Source organism: Lemur catta, chromosome 15 (assembly GCF_020740605.2).
Source record: "Lemur catta isolate mLemCat1 chromosome 15, mLemCat1.pri, whole genome shotgun sequence".
NCBI classification, from domain to species: Eukaryota; Metazoa; Chordata; class Mammalia; order Primates; family Lemuridae; genus Lemur; species Lemur catta.
The window spans coordinates 41,267,721-41,288,697 of NC_059142.1; the positions used below are offsets into that span (position 1 = coordinate 41,267,721).

General features: G+C 50.3%; 2 protein-coding genes across 2 annotated transcripts; both read left to right on the forward strand.

Moving 5' to 3' along the window:
- The first annotated feature begins 10,069 nt into the window (after nt 1-10,069).
- On the forward strand, nt 10,070-12,962 carry SPATA32 (spermatogenesis associated 32). Its single transcript, XM_045527029.1, has 6 exons — nt 10,070-10,073; nt 10,203-10,257; nt 10,945-11,011; nt 11,106-11,144; nt 11,287-12,251; nt 12,878-12,962. The coding sequence occupies exons 1-6, from the start codon at nt 10,070-10,072 to the stop codon at nt 12,960-12,962; spliced, it is 1,215 nt and encodes a 404-aa protein (XP_045382985.1).
- A 4,783-nt stretch (nt 12,963-17,745) lies between these two features.
- On the forward strand, nt 17,746-20,962 carry LOC123621039 (EF-hand calcium-binding domain-containing protein 3-like). Its single transcript, XM_045526768.1, has 8 exons — nt 17,746-18,113; nt 18,233-18,279; nt 19,066-19,209; nt 19,572-19,643; nt 19,729-19,849; nt 20,097-20,275; nt 20,380-20,592; nt 20,842-20,962. The coding sequence occupies exons 1-8, from the start codon at nt 17,950-17,952 to the stop codon at nt 20,952-20,954; spliced, it is 1,053 nt and encodes a 350-aa protein (XP_045382724.1). The 5' UTR covers nt 17,746-17,949; the 3' UTR covers nt 20,955-20,962.
- Nucleotides 20,963-20,977: the final 15 nt, after the last annotated feature.

The following is a 20,977-nucleotide window of genomic DNA, read 5'->3' on the forward strand; positions in this document are numbered from 1 at the left end:
TCTAGGCCGTGGGTGTCTCCACTCTTGCCTGCCTGCTTGCTGAATGACCCTAACAGCTGCCTGCCTTGGCCTTCCTGGTGGGGTCTTTTCAGTGTCCTTGTGTTGGGCAAGGACTGTCTCAACGCTTAAGTGAGGCTGCTCTCCCCCCCTCCTCTCAGTGGATGCTGTCCACTCAGACCAGGACGCCCTGCCCAGTGACAGCAGGGAAGTCCCTGGCCAAACAATGCCAGGCAGAGAGGAGGGGGGAGAGGACGCCAAAGCCTGCACACGTTGTGCCATTGTCCAAGTCGGGCAGCCCAGTACCACCAGAAGCGACATAAGGGATGGGGCACTGGGCACTGGCCAGGCGTGGATGTGGGGTGCACACCGCATGCCCTACCCCCTGCTCCTGCTCATGAGGCCTGGCTTTCAGAGAACTGTGCTTGGTGTGGGCCTGGACTCCTGCCCCTTCCAGCTGCCTGCTGAGTGCCTGTGTGGGATCAGTGATGACTTTCTGGGAATGAATTCCTTGGTCGGGGCAGGGACACACAGGATGCCTTGTCTAATCTAGCTCCACACGGCAGCCTAAGCTGTGCACAAGAGCCTGTGTGTGCGCACGCACCTTGGGTTGATCCAGCAGGTAGGTCTTTGGAGAGGTCCTGGGCCCACAGAAAGGTCAGTGGCTTTGTGTCTGGTGTGAGCAGAGCAGGTGCACAGTGCAGTCCCGCAGGCGCCAGGCTTACCCGTGGCTGCGCTCGCTCCCCGCCGCTCTGGGCCCGCTGCTGGAGGCCAGAGTCCTGAGGTCTTCAGGGAGGGGTTCTGGCTTCGCGCAGACAGCCCTTGGAGGACGACTCCCTCAGCGCCGCCACTGAGCACGGTTCCCTGACCGCGAGATCGCGGCAGGGACGTCACAGAGGTGGCAACATCACAGGCGGCGCCCCCGGCATCTCCAGCGCCCCCCAGCCCCCAGCCAAAGGGCGCACTGGAGGTGGAGCGGCCACCAGCCTGCTTCCCGCCTCCCCGACAGAGCCTCGGTCAGCATGGGGCTGACAGGTGGGCGCCGGCGGGGCGCGCGACCCAGCAGGGGGCGGGGGCTGGGGGCAGAGGCGGACGGGGAAAGTGAAAGTGAGCTGAGCGGAGCGGGGCGCAGAGGGGGCGGCCAGGAATCGGCCCGGGGCCCCTTCCCTTGCTCTCAAAGCCCTCAAACCCCCAACCCCCAACCCCCGCCTGAAAGGAAGGTCGACCCCAGCCAAACCTATCCCGGTCCCCCTGACTGTTGCTCGCAGCCTCAGCCCGCGCCATGCACGCTTTGGCGTAAAGGCCGCAGATTCAGCGGGTTCTTGGAGGAGTTCTGGGCCCACCGAGGGAGCAGTGGCCTTGTGCACAGGAAACGACTCATGAATTACCTCAAACTGCAGATCATCCAAAAAATCGCCTCCAACTGTCCCGAGTTGATGCTTGCAGCTTTGCAGGAAGGAGCAGTCTGCAAAAAATTATGTTGAGCGCTCCTTGGTGCATGTGCTGTTCTCTGTGCCAGTGAGCTGAAGATGTTTGCCCCTCCATGCTCTGGGTCGCCCCTTCCCCTCACTGAAATGGAGCTTTCTTTTTGGGACCGTCTCTCCCAGGGCATGGACTAGCATTGAAAATGGGTCAGAAATCAACAACCAGAGAGCAGCTTCATCCCTTTCTGAAATTCATGGAGAAAGAAATTTACACAGACACCTTAATCGCTCCTGCAATTACTGCACCCTTTTCAGGCCTTACTGTTGTGCTAGGCGCTGAGTCTGATGGGTTAACTAAAGTTAAAAATGTAGCTTGGACAGCTAGGTTTGTCACATTGAAGATGACACTGGTGATTTGAATTGGGCTTTCAGGTATCAGTAGGATTTTGCCAGAAGAGGGCTTTCCCGGTATAAGAAATAGCATGTGCAAAGGCACAGAGGCACAAAAGGGTTTGTTATGCTCTAGGGTGGCTTGAGCTGGGGGCAAGGAATAGAGAGTTGGATGCCAAGAAATGAAAAACAATGGCAGAGGTCAGACCAGGCTGGATCTTTGAGGCTGTACTAGAGTCTGGGCGTGACCAGAGGCAGGTGTGATGTAGGAGGCTCACTCAGGGGTCACGGAGAAGCCCAGGTGGAGGCCTAAAGAGATTTAAGACAGCACAGTGAGAAGCATCACGGGGTTTGGAGCCAGGCACACCTGCGTGTGCTGCTCTCGATAGCTGCGGACCTTACGCATGTCTCCTCCTCTGTGAGAGGAGAGTGGTGGCTGCCTGTGCACCGGGTAGCTGTGAGGATTAAACGTGTGCAAAGCACTCGGTTCCAAGTGCCAGTGGGCAGGAAGTTCTAGGTATGTGTTGGCTCTGGTGCCGGGAGATGAGGAGGGAGGCAGTCAGGGTGGAAGAGGGACATGTACAAGGTCAGCAGCAGAAGTGGGGAGGTTGGGAGCTGTGGAAGTGAGGGGGAGTCGCCGTGACCTGGGTTTCTAAGTTTGGTGAGAGGATGGAGGGGGAATCAGGATGAGGGGTGAGGGGATTGTGAGATGAGAGACGGGAAAGAAAGACAAGAGTCAGGCAGAGCCGTGCTGGCCACGCTAGACTCTGGACCAGCAGGGTGTGAACTCAAGGTAAGACATGGAAGATAAACTGCAGGGTCGGGTGGGGTGACAGACATAAGGAATTTATTTCTTTGCAAAGACATTTGCTGAGCAGCCACCTTGTGCCAGACTCAGAACCATGGGATGGGGTCTGGAAGGTGTCCAGGGATTGGTGAGTCCTACTGGCCAGAGGAAACACGGGCCAGTCCAGAGAGAGGCGCAAGCTCCCTCTCCAGCAAGGGATGCATAATGTTTTGAACAAGGTGAATTTGAATTCCCTTTAGGGAAAAATGTGCAATCAACGACTGAAGTTTGGGTCTAGAGCTCAGGAGAAATGTGAGTAAGAAATAGAGATTCGAGAGTCTCCCGTGGTCACCACCCAAGGCTTGAAAGCAAGATGGCACAGGGATGTGTGTGTTCCTCACAGTGTCCTCAGCCCCCAGCACAATGCTGGGCCTATAGCTGGGCCTCAACATTTTCTTTTAACTTTATCAAAGAAATATATGCAGGTGGCTAAATAGTACTGGTGAAAAGCAAAAGTCCTCCCCACCACGTCCCCTAGTCTCATTCCTCAGAGCAACCTCGGCTAGGTCATTTGAACTATTTTTCTGCCCAGTTACCTTCTTAACCTCTTCAGCTCACAGGCTCGCTCTTGGCTTATGAACTCTAGATATTACCACCTTCCTGCTCTAAAGGTACCACCCTCCGCCATCTCCCAACATCACTTGTTTTTAGATCTGCTGATAACTTTGTAAACTTAATATACTTATATTTTTTATCATGAACTTTAGACAGTACCTTTTGACACCCCACAAAGATAACATTTTTGGTGCCCTCCCCTTCTATCCTTCCCTTCAACTTTCCTCCCTGCCTTCTACCTCCCTGAAATGCTAACCTGTATTTTTAGTTTTTTAAATATCAAGATCAGTAACATTTATATTGTTCCATACCACAATCATGCTTTTCAAATTTTGTCTATATGTTGATTCTAAAAATTGGAAATTAATAACCAATTTACATTATTGTGACTACATAACTATTAGTCACTGCAGAGGCTGAGAGAGTACCACAATTACCTTTTCTTTCCTATATGGCCTTCTGTTTTTCCTGCAGTTTCTAGTTGCCTTTTTCTTGTACTCTGGTTTTATCATAGTCTTAGTTTCCTTCAACCTCTATATCTAGTCAACCATTCTATCAGGTTTTCAGACCCACTACACAGGACCCTCTGTCTTCCTCCACCAATCTTTTTTTTTTTTTAAGAGAGACAGGGTCTCTCTCTCTGTGACCCAGTGGTTCGATCATAGCTCACCGTAACCTCGAACTCCTGGGCTCAAGGGATCCTCCTGCCTCTGCCACCAGAGTAGCTGGCACTATCAGCGTGTGCCACTGTGCCTAGCTAATTTTTTTATTTTTTGTAAAGACAGGGTCTTAATATGGCCAGGCTGGTCTTGAACTCCTGGCCTCAAGTGATCCTCCTGCCTCAGCCTCCCAAAGTGCTGGGATTATAGGCATGAGCTACGGTGCCCAGCCTTGTACCAATCTTAGCTGGTTGTAGGCCCCTGTACAGTTAACATCTGGGACTTAGCTGCTTCCTTGGGGTGTACACACTATTTCCCTCCTGGCTCTCTTGTTCCACGCCTTCATTAGCTCCAGCACATCCTCAAATAACATAACTTCCTTTAAAAAAGAAGGTAGCCAGGCACAGTGACGTGTGCCTGTAGTCCCAGCTATGCAAGAGAATCTCTTGAGCCCAAGAGTTGGAGGCTATATGGGGCTATGATTGCACCTGTGAATACCCACCGCACTCCAGCCTGAGCAACATAGCAAGACCCTGTCTCTAAAAAAGAGAGAGAGAGAGAAGGTAAATTTTCTGAGTGTTTCCATGTCTGAAATGATAGTTTGGCTAGATACAAAATTCTAGGTTAAACACCCTTTTCCTCAGAATTTTTATAGGCAATCAGTGTTGCTAACTCTACTGCCAGTATAATTTTCCTCCCCTTGCCGGTGGCTGGTTTTTCTACTTTAGAAACATTTGAGGCCGGGCGCAGTGGCTCACGCCTGTAATCCTAGCCCTCTGGGAGGCCGAGGCGGGTGGATCGCTCGAGGTCAGGAGTTCGAGACCAGCCTGAGCAAGAGTGAGACCCCGTCTCTACTAAAAATAGAAATAAATTATCTGGCCAACTAAAAATATATATACAAAAAATTAGCCGGGCATGGTGGCGCATGTCTGTAGTCCCAGCTACTCGGGAGGCTGAGGCAGGAGGATCGCTTAAGCCCAGGAGTTTGAGGTTGCTGTGAGCTAGGCTGACGCCACGGCACTCACTCTAGCCCGGGCAACAGAGTGAGACTCTGTCTCATAAAAAAAAAAAAAAAAAAAAAAAAGAAACATTTGAGAGTTCTTTGTTCCTGGTGTAATGAACGTTCACAGCAAGGATCTTTTGACATAAGTGGTGCTGGGAATTCAGTGAGCCCTTTGAAGCCAATGACATCCTTCAGCTCAGAGAAATTTTGATTTCTCTTTTCTTCTCCATGCTCTCTGTTCTTTCTGGATCTCCTTTCTAGAATTCAGACTCGGACCTCCGATGGATCCTTTTCTCTCACACTGTCTTGATATTTTGGTGCCACTTTCTGGGAAGATTCTCTCTGTTTTATTTTCCAATTCTATTTGCCAAAAGTTCCTTCCTTCTCTAACTCTTTTTTCATAGCATTCCTGAATCTCTGAAGACAATTACAGTTTTTCTCCAAGCTCCCTTCTATTTCTCAAGTTACCTCTGCTACTCTGGGGTCTTCTTTTCTCTTGGTCTGTCACTTGCATGCGGGCAAGTTGACAGTTTCCTCAAATGCTTAACGAGGATTTTAGGGTGAAATCATAAAAAAATAGATTGGGAACCCTATGACTGCAGGACTTACTGCCTGGCAGGTGTCACTGTAGGGTGGTCAGGTAGGAACCACACATATCTCTGGGGATTCCTTAATGCCAGAATGTGGAAGTCTCCCCATGTCTTACTTGGGTAGTGGCCACCTGAATGCCATGAGTACTCCACTCGGTGACTCCCTGTCTATCAGGCCCAGCAGCTCTGAGTTGGCCCCTCTGGGACTCACCTGGACAGATTAGCTGACTTTCTTCCTACTGACCCCCTCTCCTTCCCAGCTGGAGTTGCTTCTGAATCCACTTCTTCAGTGAGTACCACTCCTCTGCTTTCTGTATTCTAGAAATGTGATGAATTCTCTTATGGACTGTTGGTCTCCCTTGCTTACATCATCATTGGGATTTTATTTATACCTTCTCTGTCATTTTTGTAAGATCTATTTCAAATGCCAGGCCAGGAGGGGAAAATGAAGGTATACTGTTTAGGGTTCTTACCCTGTATGAAAAGTAGTACAATATCATTTGAAGGTAGACAGTGACAAGTTAAAGATATATATTACAAATCCTAAAGCAACTAAAATAACAGTTATAGCTAACAAAAGCCAACATAAAAGATAAAATTTGTGGGGCATGGTGGCTTCACTCTATTATCTGAGCACTTTGGGAAGCCAGGGTGGGAAGATCACTTAAGGCTGAGAGTTCAAGACCAGCCTAAGCAATGTAGCAAGACCCCATCTTTACCAAAAAATTTAAAAATTAGCCAGATGTGATGGCGCATGCTTGTAGTCCCACCTACTCAGGAGGTTGAGGTGGGAGGATAGCTTGAGCCCAAAAGTTCTAGATTACAGTGAGCTATGATTGTGCCACTGCACTTCAGCCAGGGCAACAGAGCAAGACCTAGTCTTTAAAAAAAAAAAAAAAAAAGATAGAATGGAGTCATGAAAATACATAATCCAAAAGGCAGCATTAAAAAAGGAAAAGAGAAAAAAGAACAGATGGGAAAAGTAGAAAACAAATAGCAAGATGGTAGATTTAGACCCAAAAATAATATTTAACAATAACAGGCAAAGATTAGCACAGTGGATTAAGAAAGCAAAAATCAAATATATACTGCCTATTAGAAATCCACTTTAAATATAGACACAAAGAAGTTTAAAAAAAGGAAATAAAAGGTTTCCCATGCTAGCACTAATCATAAGAAAGCTGAAGTGACTATATTAATTTCACTCAAAGTAGGTTTTGGATCAAAGAATATTACCAGAGATTAAAGGGGGTCATTTCCTAATGATAAGGGGGTCAGTTCATCAAGAGGACATAACTATCATAAATGTTTATGTACCTCATATTGAGCTTCAAAATACATGAAGCAGGCTGGACCTAGTGGCTCACACCTATTACATCAGTGCTTTGGGAGGCCAAAGTGGGAAGATTTTTTAAGGCCAGGAGTTCAAGACCAGCCTGGACAAAATAGTAAGATCCCATCTCTACCAAAAATAAAAAATTTAGCCAGGCATGGTGACACATGCCTGTAGTCCTAGGTATTCAGGAGGCTGAAGTAGGAGGATCGCTTGAGCCCAAGAGTTCAAGACTGCAGTGGGCAGTAATCATGCCACTGCACTCTAGCCTGGGTGACAAAGTGACACCCTGTCTCAAAAAAAAAAAAAAAATGCATGAAGCAAAACCTGATAGAACTGCCAGGAGAAATAGATAAATCCACAGTTATAGTTAGAGATGTCAACATTCCTCTGTCAATAAATGATAAAATAAGAAGACTTGAACAATACTACCTACTAACACGACCCAGTTGACAATTTATAGTACAGTCAGTCCACCCAAAAACTGCATAATATTCTTTTCAAGTTTACGAAATAGATCATATTCTGGGCCATAACCAAATTTAAAAGAATTCAAGTCATACTTCCTATGTTCTCTGACCACAATGGAATTAAATTAAAAGTCAATAACAGAGAGTTGAACCCAATCTTTTTCCCTCACTGCAAGACCCCATTGCAGTAGTCCCTATACCTATCTCGGTGGTCCTGCACTTTGGGAAGATCACTTCAGCCCAGGAGTTCGAGGCTGCAGTGAGCTATGATGACACCACTGCACTCCAGGCTGGGTGACAGAGCAAGACCCTGTCTCCAAAAAAAAAGAAAAAAGGAAGAAAGAAAACTAGGGGGAAGAAAAGCAAATGAAACCCAAAGTAAACAAAAGAAAAAATAGTAAAGGTCTGAGTGATGATCAATGAAAAGAAAGTAAATAAACAATAAAGAAAACAAATGGAACCAAAGGCTGCATCTTTGAGATCAACAAAATTGGTAAATCTCTAGCCAAACTGAGCAAGAAAAAGAGAAAGAGGGCACAAATGATCAGGAGTGAAAGAGATGCTATTACTGTAGATTCTACACATATGAAAAGGATAACAAGGGAATATTGTAAACAACTTATGCCAGTGAATTTGACAACTTAGATGAAATGGACAAATTCTTTAAGAGCTGCAAACTCCAGCAGCTCAATCAAGAAGAAACAGGCACTCAGGAAACGGAGAATGGCAATAGTTGCACAATAGTGTGGATGTACGTAAAGCCGCTGAACTGTGTACTTAAAAATGGTTAAAATGGTCAATTTTATGTTATGTATATTTTGCCACAACAAGAAAGAAGAAATAGATAGGCTAAATAGCCCTGTATCTATCTTTTAAAGTTAAATTTGTAATTAACAATCTTCCCACAAGGAAACTCCAGGCCCAAGTTCATAAGCTTCACTTGTGAATTCTACCAGACATTAAGAAATGATACCAATTTTACACAAACTCTTGCAGAAACTCAAAGAGAGAATACTTTTTAACTCATGCTATGAGGCTGGCATTACTATCAACAAGAAAAGAAAATTATACACCAGTATACCTACCTCATCCATATATACGTGAAAATTCTATTCTAAAAAAGTTAGCCAATCAGATTCAACAATATATAAAAAAGGATAATATAACCAAATGAGGTTTATCCCAGTAATATAAATTGGTCTAACATCTTTATTTTTATTTTTGGAGACAGAGTCTTATTCTATAGCTTGGGCTAGAGTACAGTGGTGTCATTATAGATCACAGCAACTTCACACTCCTGGGCTCAAGTGATCCTCCTATCTCACCCTCATGAGTAGCTGAGACTACAGGCACATGCTGCCATGCCCACTTAATTTTTCTATTTTTTTCTTTTTCTTTTTTTGGTAGAGATAGGGTCTGGCTATGTTGCCCAGGCTGGTCTCAAACTCCTGGCCTCAAGCAATCCTTCCACCGTGGCCTCCCAAAGTGCTAGGATTACAGGCATGAACCACCACACCCAGCCTTATTTAACGTTTAAAAATCAATTTATTTCACCATAAACAGAATGTAAAAGAATTAACAGAATAATATAACATTACTCATATGTTAATGTACTATGAATATAACATGTTATACATAGCAGATACAATATATTAATAATATAAAAGAAAAACCATATGATCATCTCAATAAGTGCAGAAAAAGCATTAGACAAAATCCAACGTCTATTCCTAATTAAAACCTAAGCAAACTAGGAAAGGAAAGGGAACTCCCTCAACGTGAGGCCCTGCGGTCAGAAGCCTGGGCAACAGCAGGGCTCGGAGCAGAGAAGTTGGAGATGGGGCAGAGAGACGTGTGAGGAAGCCAGGGGAGCATGGCGGTCAAGGAGGTGGAGGGTTCTCAAGAGACCACTGAGCTGGCCTCAGGGAGCTATGCATGGTGGTAACCTGGAAGCCACCCCCCCCAGCAGACCCAAGATCCCCCAGGACCAGGCCAAAGCATGGACATGCCCAAATCCCAATCCCAGGGCCAGCCATGCAAGGACCCCTCTCCCCAGCCGCTGCAGTTCTGGGAAGAGCCACGGCACATTCTCATCCTTCCCATATAATCCTGGGAGCCATTCTTCTCAGCCAGAGCCAGAGCTGTCACTTCCTGCCACACCCCAGACTCATGGGGACCCCCCTGGCGTGATGGCAGGATTGCCATGATGGCCCCTCCATCCACGGCCCTGGACAGCAGAGAATGGCACAGCCTGGGGCTCCCCACCCCCAGAGGATGAAGCAGCAGCCTCTGCAGGAAAAGATTCAAGCCTCCAGGGAAAGGGGGACCACCCCCAGGAGTCAGTCTCCTCTGCAGAGGGTGATCCAAGCTCATAAATCACCAGGCAGGTGCAAGCACCACCTCAGATCAAACACCTGGGACGAGGGCCTTGGCCTGGGGTCAGGGCTGGATGGCCCAGAGGGAGTGGAGACAGCTGGGCAGAGAAGCAGGCATGGAGGAGAGGAGGCAGGTTCACCTGGGTGTGATGGACCCCACACAGTTCCCAGTGCCTGGGCAGGGGAGCTCAGGGGAGGTTCTTGAGTCAAACCTGCTGAAGCCCTCACTTCAGCAATGATCAGACCTGAAGCAAATGACCTTCTAATTTCTTGTGTTGACTCAATGAGATAAAGGCGTAATGTGCCTGGGCTGCAGCAGCGCTCTGTCAAGTGGCAGGAACGCTGTTGGCATTCGCCTTACAGAGGATGGAGATGGGGCTGGGCAAAGACAACGGAGGGGAGGACTGGTGACTGGAGAGGGACAGGATGGGTGAGGGGGGAGGGAGGGGTGGAGGGAGGAGGCGGCTGGAGCAGCACCGCAGTCCTGGCTCCGGTTCCGGTTCCCTCGGGGACTGTGCCCCCCTGCAGCTCCCTGCCCCCACCTCCTTCTCCCTGCCAGGTGCCAACGGATTTCCCTGCTGTGACCAGAAGTCTGTGGAGATTGTGGACATGCGGTGAGAACTGCTCTGCCACCATCGCAGGGCCTCCCCCCACCCCCCAGGGCTCTAGCCTTTCCCCTGACACCACGTAGTAGCCCCCAGCCCGGGTCTCCCTCCATTTCACCCATTCCCAACACCTGCCCGGGGCAGCATCCAGGCTAAAAGGCTGGGGAGGGGGAAGGGTGTCTACCCCCACTTCTGTTTCTGCCGTCAGCCCTGACATTGGGCAAGGACTTGGGGGGTGGTTGGGTACACCCAGGGACAAGGATGGCACCTGACCCCTTAGAACTGCCTTGCCTGCTGAGGACAGAGCTGTCCAAGGCGGGGGTGGGCAGGTGGGTGGGAGGACATTGCCCTGGGCTTTCCCCTGCGTAGGAAGCCACTTTCTGGGTGCGGATTCTCAAAGTGAGCTGCATCACCTCACCTGTAACATTTGACAAGGGCACATTCCTGGGCCTGACTTCTAACCAACTGGATCCGTCTTTGCGGGTGGGGGACGAGCTGGCAAGTTTGAGGATACCGCTCCAGCCGTCTTGGTGGGAGTGGGGACAGCCAGGGAAGTAGATGAGCTGGGGCAGGGGCATCTCGCCAACCCCTGTACAAGGCAGGGGGCTTTGAGGGGCCCCAGAGACCTCCTTCCGCCTGAAGCTACTCACCAACCCCACAGATCTCTGTCACCCACTCTGTCTCCTTCTGTCTCAGGGATGACTTAAACCAACACCCGTTTTACAATCCCTGGATGGTACAAGAGGAAGAAGAAAAGATAGAGGTGAGAATGGAAGGGTCACCTCTTATGGGGTGGTGGAAGGCAAGGGTCCCTAAGCCCCAACCAGCCCCTACCCTTGACAACGCTGGGCCCCTAGTTCCAGGCCAGTGTGGGCACTCACACGCCACCCTCACAGGCAGGTGTCTGAGAGGAGGCAGGTGTGGCGGGGAGAGACCAGGAGCTGGCTGGGGGCAGGACAGGGGCCTGGGGCCAGGGAGGACCTCAGGGGCAGGGACCCCCAGCTCTTACATCCTCAGCTTTGAGTTAAAACCTTTCAGCTGGAGAAGGAATTGCTAGAGCAGGAGCCCCCACCCAAAGCGAACCTGGACCTGGACCTGGAGCCGGACCCAGACCTGGACCCGGTCCCAGAACTGGAGCTCATGGCTTTGCTGAAGTCAGAGCTGCAGCCAGCACCCACGCCTGAAGCTGAGAGGGCCAAGTGGAAGGTGACCAATGGCAACGAAGACCTTGGGACGCAGGGGTACAGGATAGAGTCCGTCCACCCCTACATAGAAGGGCTGCCAATGCTGCACAACTTCAGACCGTGGAGTGTGAGTTCAAACACCAGTTACCTGAGCTCCCTGGGGGAGAGACCGGTGCCCACTGACCATCGCTCCATCCCCGTGCAGACCTCCAAGCACCTCTTCTGGGCAAACAAGTTCACCCAGGCCTCAGAACACAGCCTGCAGCAGGAGATCAACAAGCAGCTCCACAAGAGCAGTACGGACAAGATGACCAGCCACCAGCATTACGTCCCCACCAACACTCTGTGCTCCAAGAAGCACTTCCATGCCTCCACTGCGCACACAGCTCTTCCAGCCACAAGCTCCCAGCCGCCACCAAGCGCCCACCTGTCCTCCTCCAGTCTCTCGCCAGCCATCAGCCTGGCAGAGCTAATCAACTTTGCATCTTCCCTGGCCCTGGCCTCCTCCAGCAAGACAGACTTGCCCAGTTTGGAGCACAGGATCAAAGCTAAACTCCAGAAGCCCGTGGAGCCTTTCACAGAGCCCGTCCGGCCCGCTACAAACCAGCAAGAGCTGGAAAAGCCCAAGGAGACACTGCCAAAGAAACCACCCGAAGCCAGGGAGCTGCAGAAAACTTGGAATCAGGAAGGCAAGAGTTTCTCTCACCCTTACCTTGACTTCAGCAAGCTGGGGAACAAGAGGACCACTATTGAAGGGGAAGTGAAGCTTCTCCAGTCTCCAGCCACATCCCCCGACCAGCTGCAGGGAGCCAAGGAAAAGTAAGTGAGGCCAGCCACGCAGCTCTCCCCAATGAGGGGGCTGGGCTGGAATGTGGGGGGCCCCCGCTCCTCACACGCCAGGTAGGGGTGGGAGACAGTGGAATGAGGGGCCGGGCAGGGGTGCGGCGGACTGTGATGCCTCAACCTTGGTGACCTCATAAAGGCTGCTGGAAACAAGGTTCCGGTGGGCTGCAGTGCAGTGCCAAGGCCAGGGCCACAGGAGGCCTGGGGACCATGGAGGGTGAGCACGCCAGGGCAAGGGCAGGGCCCTGGATTCCGACGGGAAGGGCCGTGCTGGCTTTAGGAAGCTTCCCACCCAGGGAGCAGTGCCTCCCCACGTGGGAAATGCTCAGGCTAGTGTCTGCCCTGCTGAGTGCCTGCTGGCCCCAGCCCTGGGGGCCAGGACGCCCTGTGGAGGGCAGAATGAGGGAGCTCTCTAGCGCCCCTTGCGTTCTGGTGACGAATGGACGCAGAACAGGACTGCAGCTTGCCTAGCCGCGTGCAGCAGCACAAGGCCCCCCCCACCCCCCACCCCCAGTGACCTCCTCGAGAGGCCTCTGGGCTCTCCCCTCTCCCCTGACACCCCCCACCAGGGCCCAAGTGACGCTTTCTCTTTTGTGTTGCAGCTCAGTGCTGGGAACCAAGAAAGGGAATCCATTATTGCTGCAAATTCATTTTAAGCTGTCATCCCCCTCCACCCCAGAGCAATGACTATACAAAACCAGTAAAGCCTCCAGTGCTGGCCCTCGGCTCAGACTTTTTGTGCAAATGCTCCTGGACCAGTAAGCTCGCCTGGCTGCCGCATCCCGATCTCAATTTTTTAGGGATGCCACCCCCATTTTTAGCTGCCCCAGCCCCACCTGTCCCCAGCAGTCTGTCCCAGCTGTCTGTCTCATCCCTGCCCACTCCCCAGGGGCAGTTCCACTTCACTCCCACCTAGCCAGGCCTCCAGGCCGGCAGGGAGACTGATGACTAGTCCAGGGGAGGCCTCGACGCCCTCTCATGAAATGGGGATTCCTCTTGGCCTGAAGCCAGGGATCACCGTGTTGGGATCATCTGAGGCAATGCTGGGCATGGGACTGGGTAGGCAAGAAGGCGTGTCTGAGTGGGGTTCCTCCTGCTCTCTCCTCCGGGAAGGGCAGCATGGGAAGGGGTGGTGTCCTGGGGCTGGAAGGAGGGGAAAAATGAGGCCAAAGGACTGGCCCTGCAGGAGGCTGCAGCCTGGAGCTGGAGGTACCTCAAGATGTAGGGGATAGCCGCCCGCAACCCAGACATGCACACGCACACACCACAGACAGCACCAGCTGCCCGGTACATCACACATGCAGTAACGTGACACATCCACACACACACACACACACACACACACACACACCACATTCCATGCACTTGTGTGCCTTGTGACGCAGTCACACGTCCAAAATATGCACACAAACACACTCACACATCTGGGGTTTGGCCTTGGAGGCCCAGAGGATGGGCAATGTGGGCAAGCTCCTGGCAGAGGAGAGACGGCAGCAAAGGAGGGAAGGGAATTCCGAGTGGGTGCTGGGCACGGGTGTGGCCAGGGAAGCTGGGAGAAGGAGCCCTAGAGTCTGTGCTGTGGCTGGTTCCCCGGGCCCACTCTGGGCCTCAGGCTCCCTGCCCAGCGAAAGCTCAGCCTTACAGATCTTCAAGAGCCGGCCCAGCCTAGGAAGGAGCTGAGGAGGGAGGTGCCCAGGGCCTGGAGAGTGGGATTAGGAAGGAGGGAGCAGATAAGACTGGGCCGGGCCTGAGAAGGGGGCAGGAGGCTGGAAGGCGGGACAGGCATGACGCAAACTTGAGTGTCTTGTGAGAGGCTCGGCCGGAAGCATCCTTCAGCTCTCAGGACTCATCTTTCTGGAGTTTTGTTTTTGTTTTTTTTTTTTAAGTTAATAAACTTTATTTATTTTATTTTTTAGGGCAGTTTTAGGTTCCCAGCAAAATTGAGCAGAAAGTTCAAAGAGTTCCCATATAGCCTCTGTCCCCACTCACACACAACCTCTCCTCCTATGGACACCCTGCCCCAAGGGGTGCATCTGATGCTGATGACCCTCCATGACACGTCATCATCACCCAAAGTGTGCAGTTTCCATTAGGGCTCACCATGGGTCCAGACCAATGTGTAATGACGTGTGCCCACCAGCGCAGTGTCATACAGAAGAGTTTCACTGCCCCAGAATCCCCCTGTGCTCTGCCTGTTCATCCCTCCCTCCCCCATCCCTGATCCTCTTACTGCCCCTACAGTTTTGCTTTTCCAGAATGAGTTGGAATCACACAGTATGTAGCCTTTTCAGATTGGCTTCTTTCACCTAGTAGGACACATTTAAGTTTCTTCCATGTCTTTTCATGGCTTGATAAGCTCATTTTATTCTGCATAGATTCCATTGTCTGGATGTACCACAGTTCATTATCCATTCACCTATTGGAGGACACCTTAATTGTTTCCTAGTTGTTTCCAAGTTTGGGCAATTATGAATGAAGCTGCTGTAAACATCTATGTGCAGGCTTTTGTGTGGGTATAAGTTTTCAAATCATTTGGGTAAATACCAAGAAGCTTGATTGCTGGATCACATAGTAAGGATAAGTTTAGTTTTATAAGACACTGCCACATTCTCTTCCAAAGTGGCTGTACCATTTCGCATTCCCACCAGCAAAGAATGAGAGTTTCTGCTGCTCCACATCCTCTCCAGCAGTTGGTGGTGTCAGTGTTTTAGATTTTGGCATTCTAATAGGTGTGTAGTGATATCTCATCGTTTTAATTTGCAATTCCGTAGTGATATGATGTTGAACACCTTTTCATATGCTAACTTTCCAATTGTATATCTTGTGTCTGTTCAGATGTTTTGCCCATTTTTTAATTGGGTTGTTCATTTTCTTATTGTTGAGTTTTATGTTATTTGTATATTTTGGATAACAGTCCTTTGTCAAATGTGTCTTTTGCAAATATTTTCTCCCAGACTGTGTCTCGTCTTCTCGTTCTCTTGACACTGTCTTTCGCAGAGCAGAAGTTTTTAATTTTAATGAAGCCCAGCCTATGAGTTAGTTAGTTATTCCACACATGTCTTTGGTGTTTTATCTAAAAGGTCATTGCCATACCCAAGCTCAGTTAAGTTTTCTCCTATGTTATATTCTAGTTTTATAGTTTTGTGTTTTACATTTAGGTCTATGATTCATTTTAAATTAATTTTTGCAGAGAGTGTAAGGTTTGTGTCTATATATGTGTGTGTGTATATATATATATATATTTTGCATGTGGATGACAATCATGTCATCTTCAAAGTTTCATTTCCTCCTTTCCAATATGTATTCCTTTTATTTTCTTGTCTCAGTGAATTTCTTATTGCATAGGACTTCTAGTACAATGTTAAAAAACAGTTGTGATAGGGGACATCTTTGCCTTGTTTCTGATCTTAGCAGGAAAGCTGCAAGTTTCTCGCCATTAGGTAAAATGTTAGCTGTAGGTTTTTTGTAGATGTTCTTTATCAAGTTGAGGAAGTTCTCCTCTATTTGCTAAAAGTTTTTATTATGAATGTGTGTTGGATTTTGTCAAATGCTTTTTCTGCATTTGTTTATATGATCATGTGGTTTTTCTTTAACTAGTTGATGTGATAGATTATATTAATTGATTTTCAGAAGTTGAATCAGCTTTGCATTCCTGGGATAAATCCCACTTGGTTGTGATGTATAATTCTTTTTCTACATTGTTGGATTCAATTTGCTAATATTTTGTTGAATATGTTTGCATCTATGTTCATGAGAGATACTGGTCTGTAGTTTTCTGATAATGTTTTTTTCTGGTTTTGGTGTTAGGGTAATGCTGGCCTCAAAGAATGAGTCAGGACATATTTCTTTGGCTTCTGTCATCTGGAAGAAATTGTAGAGAATTGGTATAATTTCTTCCTTACATGTTTGGTAGAATTCACCAATGAACCCATGTGGGCCTGATGCTTTCTGTTTTGGAAAGTTGTTCGTCATTAATTTAATTTCTTTAATAGATACAGGCTTATTCATATTGTCTATTTCTTTGTGAGCTTTGGTAGATTGTGTCTTTTGAAGAATTGGTCCATTTCATCTAGCAACTAGGTTGTCAAATTTGTGGGCATAGAGTGATTCATGATATTCCTTTATTATGCTTTGCATGTCCATGAGATCTGTAGTGATGTCCCCTCTTTCATTTCTGATATTAGTAATTTGTGTCTTTTCTCCTTATTTTTTAGTTAGCCTAGCTAGAACCTTATTGATTTTATCGATCTTTTCAAAGAACTAGCTTTTGATTTTGCTGATTTTCTCTATTGATTTCCTGCTTTCAATTTCATTGATTTCTGCTTTAGTTTTTATTATTTTAATTCTGCTTCCTCTGGATTAAATTTGCTCTTCTTTTTCTAATTTCCTAAGGTAGAAGCTTAAATTATTGATTTTTAGGTCAGGTGCAGTAGCTCATGCCTGTAATCCCAGCATTTTGGGCAGCTGAGGCAGGAGAATCACTTGAGCTCAGGAGTTCAAAATTACAGTGAGCTATGATCTTGCCACTGCCCTCCAGCCTGGGCAACAGAGCAAGACTCTCTTTAAAAAAAAATTATTGATTTTAGATCTTTCTCCTTTTCTAAAATATGCATTCAATGGTATAAATTTCCCTCTAAGCACAGCTTTCACTGCATCCCACAAATTTTGAACAAGCTGTATTTTCATCTTCATTTAATTCAAAATATTTTTAAATTTCTCTAGAGATTTCTTCTTTGCCCCATGTATTATTCGGAAGTGTGTTGCTTAATTTCCAAGTATTCTGGAATTTTCCAGCCATCTTTATGTCATTAATTTCTAGTTTAATTCCATTGTGATCTGAGAGCAGATATTGTATGATTTCTATTCTTTTAAGATTGTTAAGGTTTCTTGGAGTAGTATTTTAAATGTGATAGGTGATGCTGGGTGCAGTGGCATGTGCCTGTAGTCCCAGCTACTTGGGAGGCTGAGGTGGGAGCATCACTTGAGCCCAGGAGTTTGAGGCCAGCCTGGGCAAGACAGTGAGATCCCCATCTCTAAAAAATAAAATGTGGTAGGTTGGACTCTGCCCTTCTATCCCCTGGCTTTGGGACCGTGGGGCCTACTTCTCCCTCTGGGCCTCTGCCATCCTGACTTAGCAGCCAAAGTGGAGTCACAAATTCAGATGCCTTAAGGGAGGCAGAATCTCAAAAGAATAAAGCAATAGGTGCCCTGGCAGGGAGAAGTGGGCCCATGGTTAGGGGGAGAGTGTGCCTCCTGGCAAAAGATGTTACAATCCACCACAAAGGCAGTCTGGGGCACCGACCAGCCTAAGAGCCCGTGACTCTGCCTTTCAGGCAGCAGAAGGCAGAAGACCAAGAGATCCCCGTCGACACAGAGAACTTACAGGTGATCAGGGCTGGGGAAGGGTCCCTTTCCCTCACCTGGGGTGGGGGAAATTACTGCTCCAGCCCTGCCCCCAGAATACTCTAGACAGAGGGCTGCAGGTACAGCCTCTGGAGCAGGATCCTGGGAGGAGATGGAACTGCATGCCCACAGGCCTGGTCCCAGGTCCCCTGGAGTCTGAGCACTCAAATGGGCTGGGCCCCTCTGCCCTGTTCTCTCCCTGCCTCTAAGGCCTCCGCAGAAGCCTCGAAGGTTGCTCACAGGAGATCTAGAAGAGGAGCAGGTCGGTCGGATGCAGAAAGGGAGGCTCTGGCTGCATACCACCCAGCTGACCCCCATGGAGCCAGCAGCAGCCATGGCCTGGAAGGCTGAGCAGACCACACGGAGGGCAAGGGAATTCAAGGGCCCAGTAGCTACCCCTTCAGCACAGTCAGGCCCAGATGCCAGGTCTCAGAGGTGAGCGCAGGGACTGGAGGCCAAGCCTGGGGTGCTGGGTTTGGGGTAAGGCCTGCCTGGCCCTGGCATTTCTCTGCAGCAGGTGCACTGGCCTTTCCAACCTCTTCTTCCTGCAGCAGCTTGACAGATGAGAACCTGATGCCCCTGACATCCCGGCAGCTGGCAGGTGAGGACCCCAGGGCTGGGAGTAGGGAAGAAAATTAGGAGGTGCTCAGTGCAAAATTGAAGGGTTGCCTGCCCTGAGGTCACTATAAAAAGCTAGTGTTTGTAACCTTCCTTCCATGCTTGTCTAATCCATCTCTACAACCCCTAGGGCTCACAAATGTGCATGGCCCCAGAGATGTGTGTGTGTGTGTGTGTGTGTAAAGGAGGGAGGGAAGGAAAAGAAAACTAAATGGATTGGTGGACAGGTGAATGAAGGTATTTAGGAGGATGGATAGATGGATGAATGGATGGAAAGGAGGTAGGGGGAAGGAGAAGAGATGGGGGAAAAAATCTGGGTTCCCCTATCTCAATGGGATCTGGAGCTGTCAGCAGTAAGGACAGAAGAAACCACAGTCCCAATGCTCCCCAAAGATTATGTCCTGGTATTGGCAGGGGTCCCTCAAAGCAGAATCATTTATTCATCATCATCAATTTTCAGTGCCTGCTACATGCAAGGCCCCAGCAGGGCTCCAGAGCACTGTAGTTTCGGAGCCAGACTGCCCGATGTGACCCTGGACATGAGCTTTGAATGTTTTTCATACAAACATGAGTTCTGGACATAAGGGTTGAACAGGCACTGAACATGTACCCCCACAGCAGCCACTGCTACTCTTTATATTAAAAGTTATGATACTCAGGGGGTTGGAATGACCCAAGTCATCAGTCCCTCCTGAGCTACAGTGGGGCAGCTCTCAGGGCTCCCATGTGTGCAGTTCACCTCGCTGCCTGACCCCCTCTATGCCCTCAGCCTTCCAGGATATCTTCAAACTGTTCGGCTCCAGCCCAACAGGTGCCGTGGACATGCACAGCATGAAAGTCGCCCTGCGCAGTGCGGGCATCCAGCTGAGTCCACGGGAGATGTGTGAGGCTCTGCAGCAGGCAGACCTGGACGGTGGGTGCCCCATCCCTGCCCTCTTGTCCCCTCCCACCTCTGGGCATTCTCCTAAAGAATGCCATCCTACCCACAAAACCCCTGGCCTGGTCCTCGTCTAAAGTTCCCTCCTCCAGGAAGTCTGCCCTGATCAATATACCTATCCCATGGCCTATAAACATGGCTTCTGTGTTAATCCTCATCCTGACTTGGAGCTCCCTCAGGGCAAGGGCTATTTCTTCCCCACTCAAACTGGGGTCTACCCTTGGCTAGAGGCAGATCTGGATTCTCTAACACCAGGAACTGCTGGCAAGTTCAGCATGTGCAGGGCAGGCCTTCTCCAGGGGCAGGCACCCATAGCACCCCCGCCTCTCTCTTCCCAGGTGATGGAATTGTGAGTTTCAAAGACTTCCTGGGTGTGCTCACTGACAACCACCGCTTGGCTCAGTGCATGGGTGAGACGCGAGGCTGGTGGGGCAGTGGTGGGGCCTGGCCTGGGCGATGCCCCACCTCACTCTCCCCCATGTTTCCTGTCCCCAGGCCAGGTGAGGAACAGCTGCATCAGTGACCCCCAGGGCCTGCAGACCCTGTTCTTTGAGATGCTGTTCAAGCTGCTGCGCCAGGGCTTTGTGCCCTCCAAGTCGGTGCAGGAGTTGAAGAGGTGGGCACAACCTTACCCTGCCCCTGGGCTCAGGATGGGAGGGGCAGACCCGCCCCATGCAGGAAGCTCCTGATGTTCCTGCCCCAGGCAGACGAGTTCTGAATTCTGAGTCAGTTTCCTGGGCCCCAACCGGCCCCACGCCAAAAACAAATGGCTCCCTGTCCTGCTTTGGTTTTGCCCACTCGTGAGATGGAGAGGACTGGGGCGGGCTCTGTCTGAGGCGGCCACGCCCCCTTTCTCCTCCCAGCTACTACTCCAAGAAGCAGCAGGCTCTGCGGCTGGACCCAGGCTGGAGGGGACGGTCCCGCGGCCATGGCTGCCCTACGCACGCCCACGTGGGCCTCACCTTCTTCTGCCAGGCCGCGCGCGTCGGTGGGCTCTCCAGCTCCGAGCTGGCGCGCTCGCTGCACAGGCTGTACAAAGCGGGTGCGCCCCGGGCTGGGTGGGGGGCGGGGGGACATGGGGCAGGGACCCGCGGCGGGAGAGCTCCCCCAGTCACATACAACCTACCCCTGTCCCCGGCTCCCCAGGACCGGCTCTCAGGACCACCTGCTCCTCCGCCTCCTCCCGGGTGCCCGCCCCACTTGCGCGCAGCCCCTACGCTCAGATACCGAACCTGGAGGCGCGGAGGCCGCCAGAACACAGGACGTGGAGCCGAGCTTCGGGCCCCAGCGTCCGACTCCCCAAGCCCTACCGGCCTGGCCGTCCCAAGCTGCCACCCAACTCGGGGCGGCTCAGCCAAGGTGACAGCTGGAGGGTGGGATATATAGATGAGAGGCGAGGTGGGGCGAGGTGGGGCGGGGAACAGTGGGGGCAGGACCGAAAGAAATGGGGACGTGGAGGTGGGATGCGCTGAGATGTAATCCTAGAGCGCTCCCGGTGTGACTGGGGTTGGGTGGGACGAAAGGACAAGGGATGAGGCGGGACTGGCGCGCGGGGTGGGGCGGCAGGGAGGCGGACCGAGGCGGAGCTCACCCGCCACCCTCCCGCAGGGTCCGTGCGCCCCTGGAAGCTGGCTCCCTCCCCTGCCACTCTCGTGCAGAAGCAGCCCTTCTCGCCTTCGCCAACCTGTCTGCAGAGACCCGCTGTGAAGAGCGTGAACTAGTAAAGCGTTTGCTGAGCCAAACA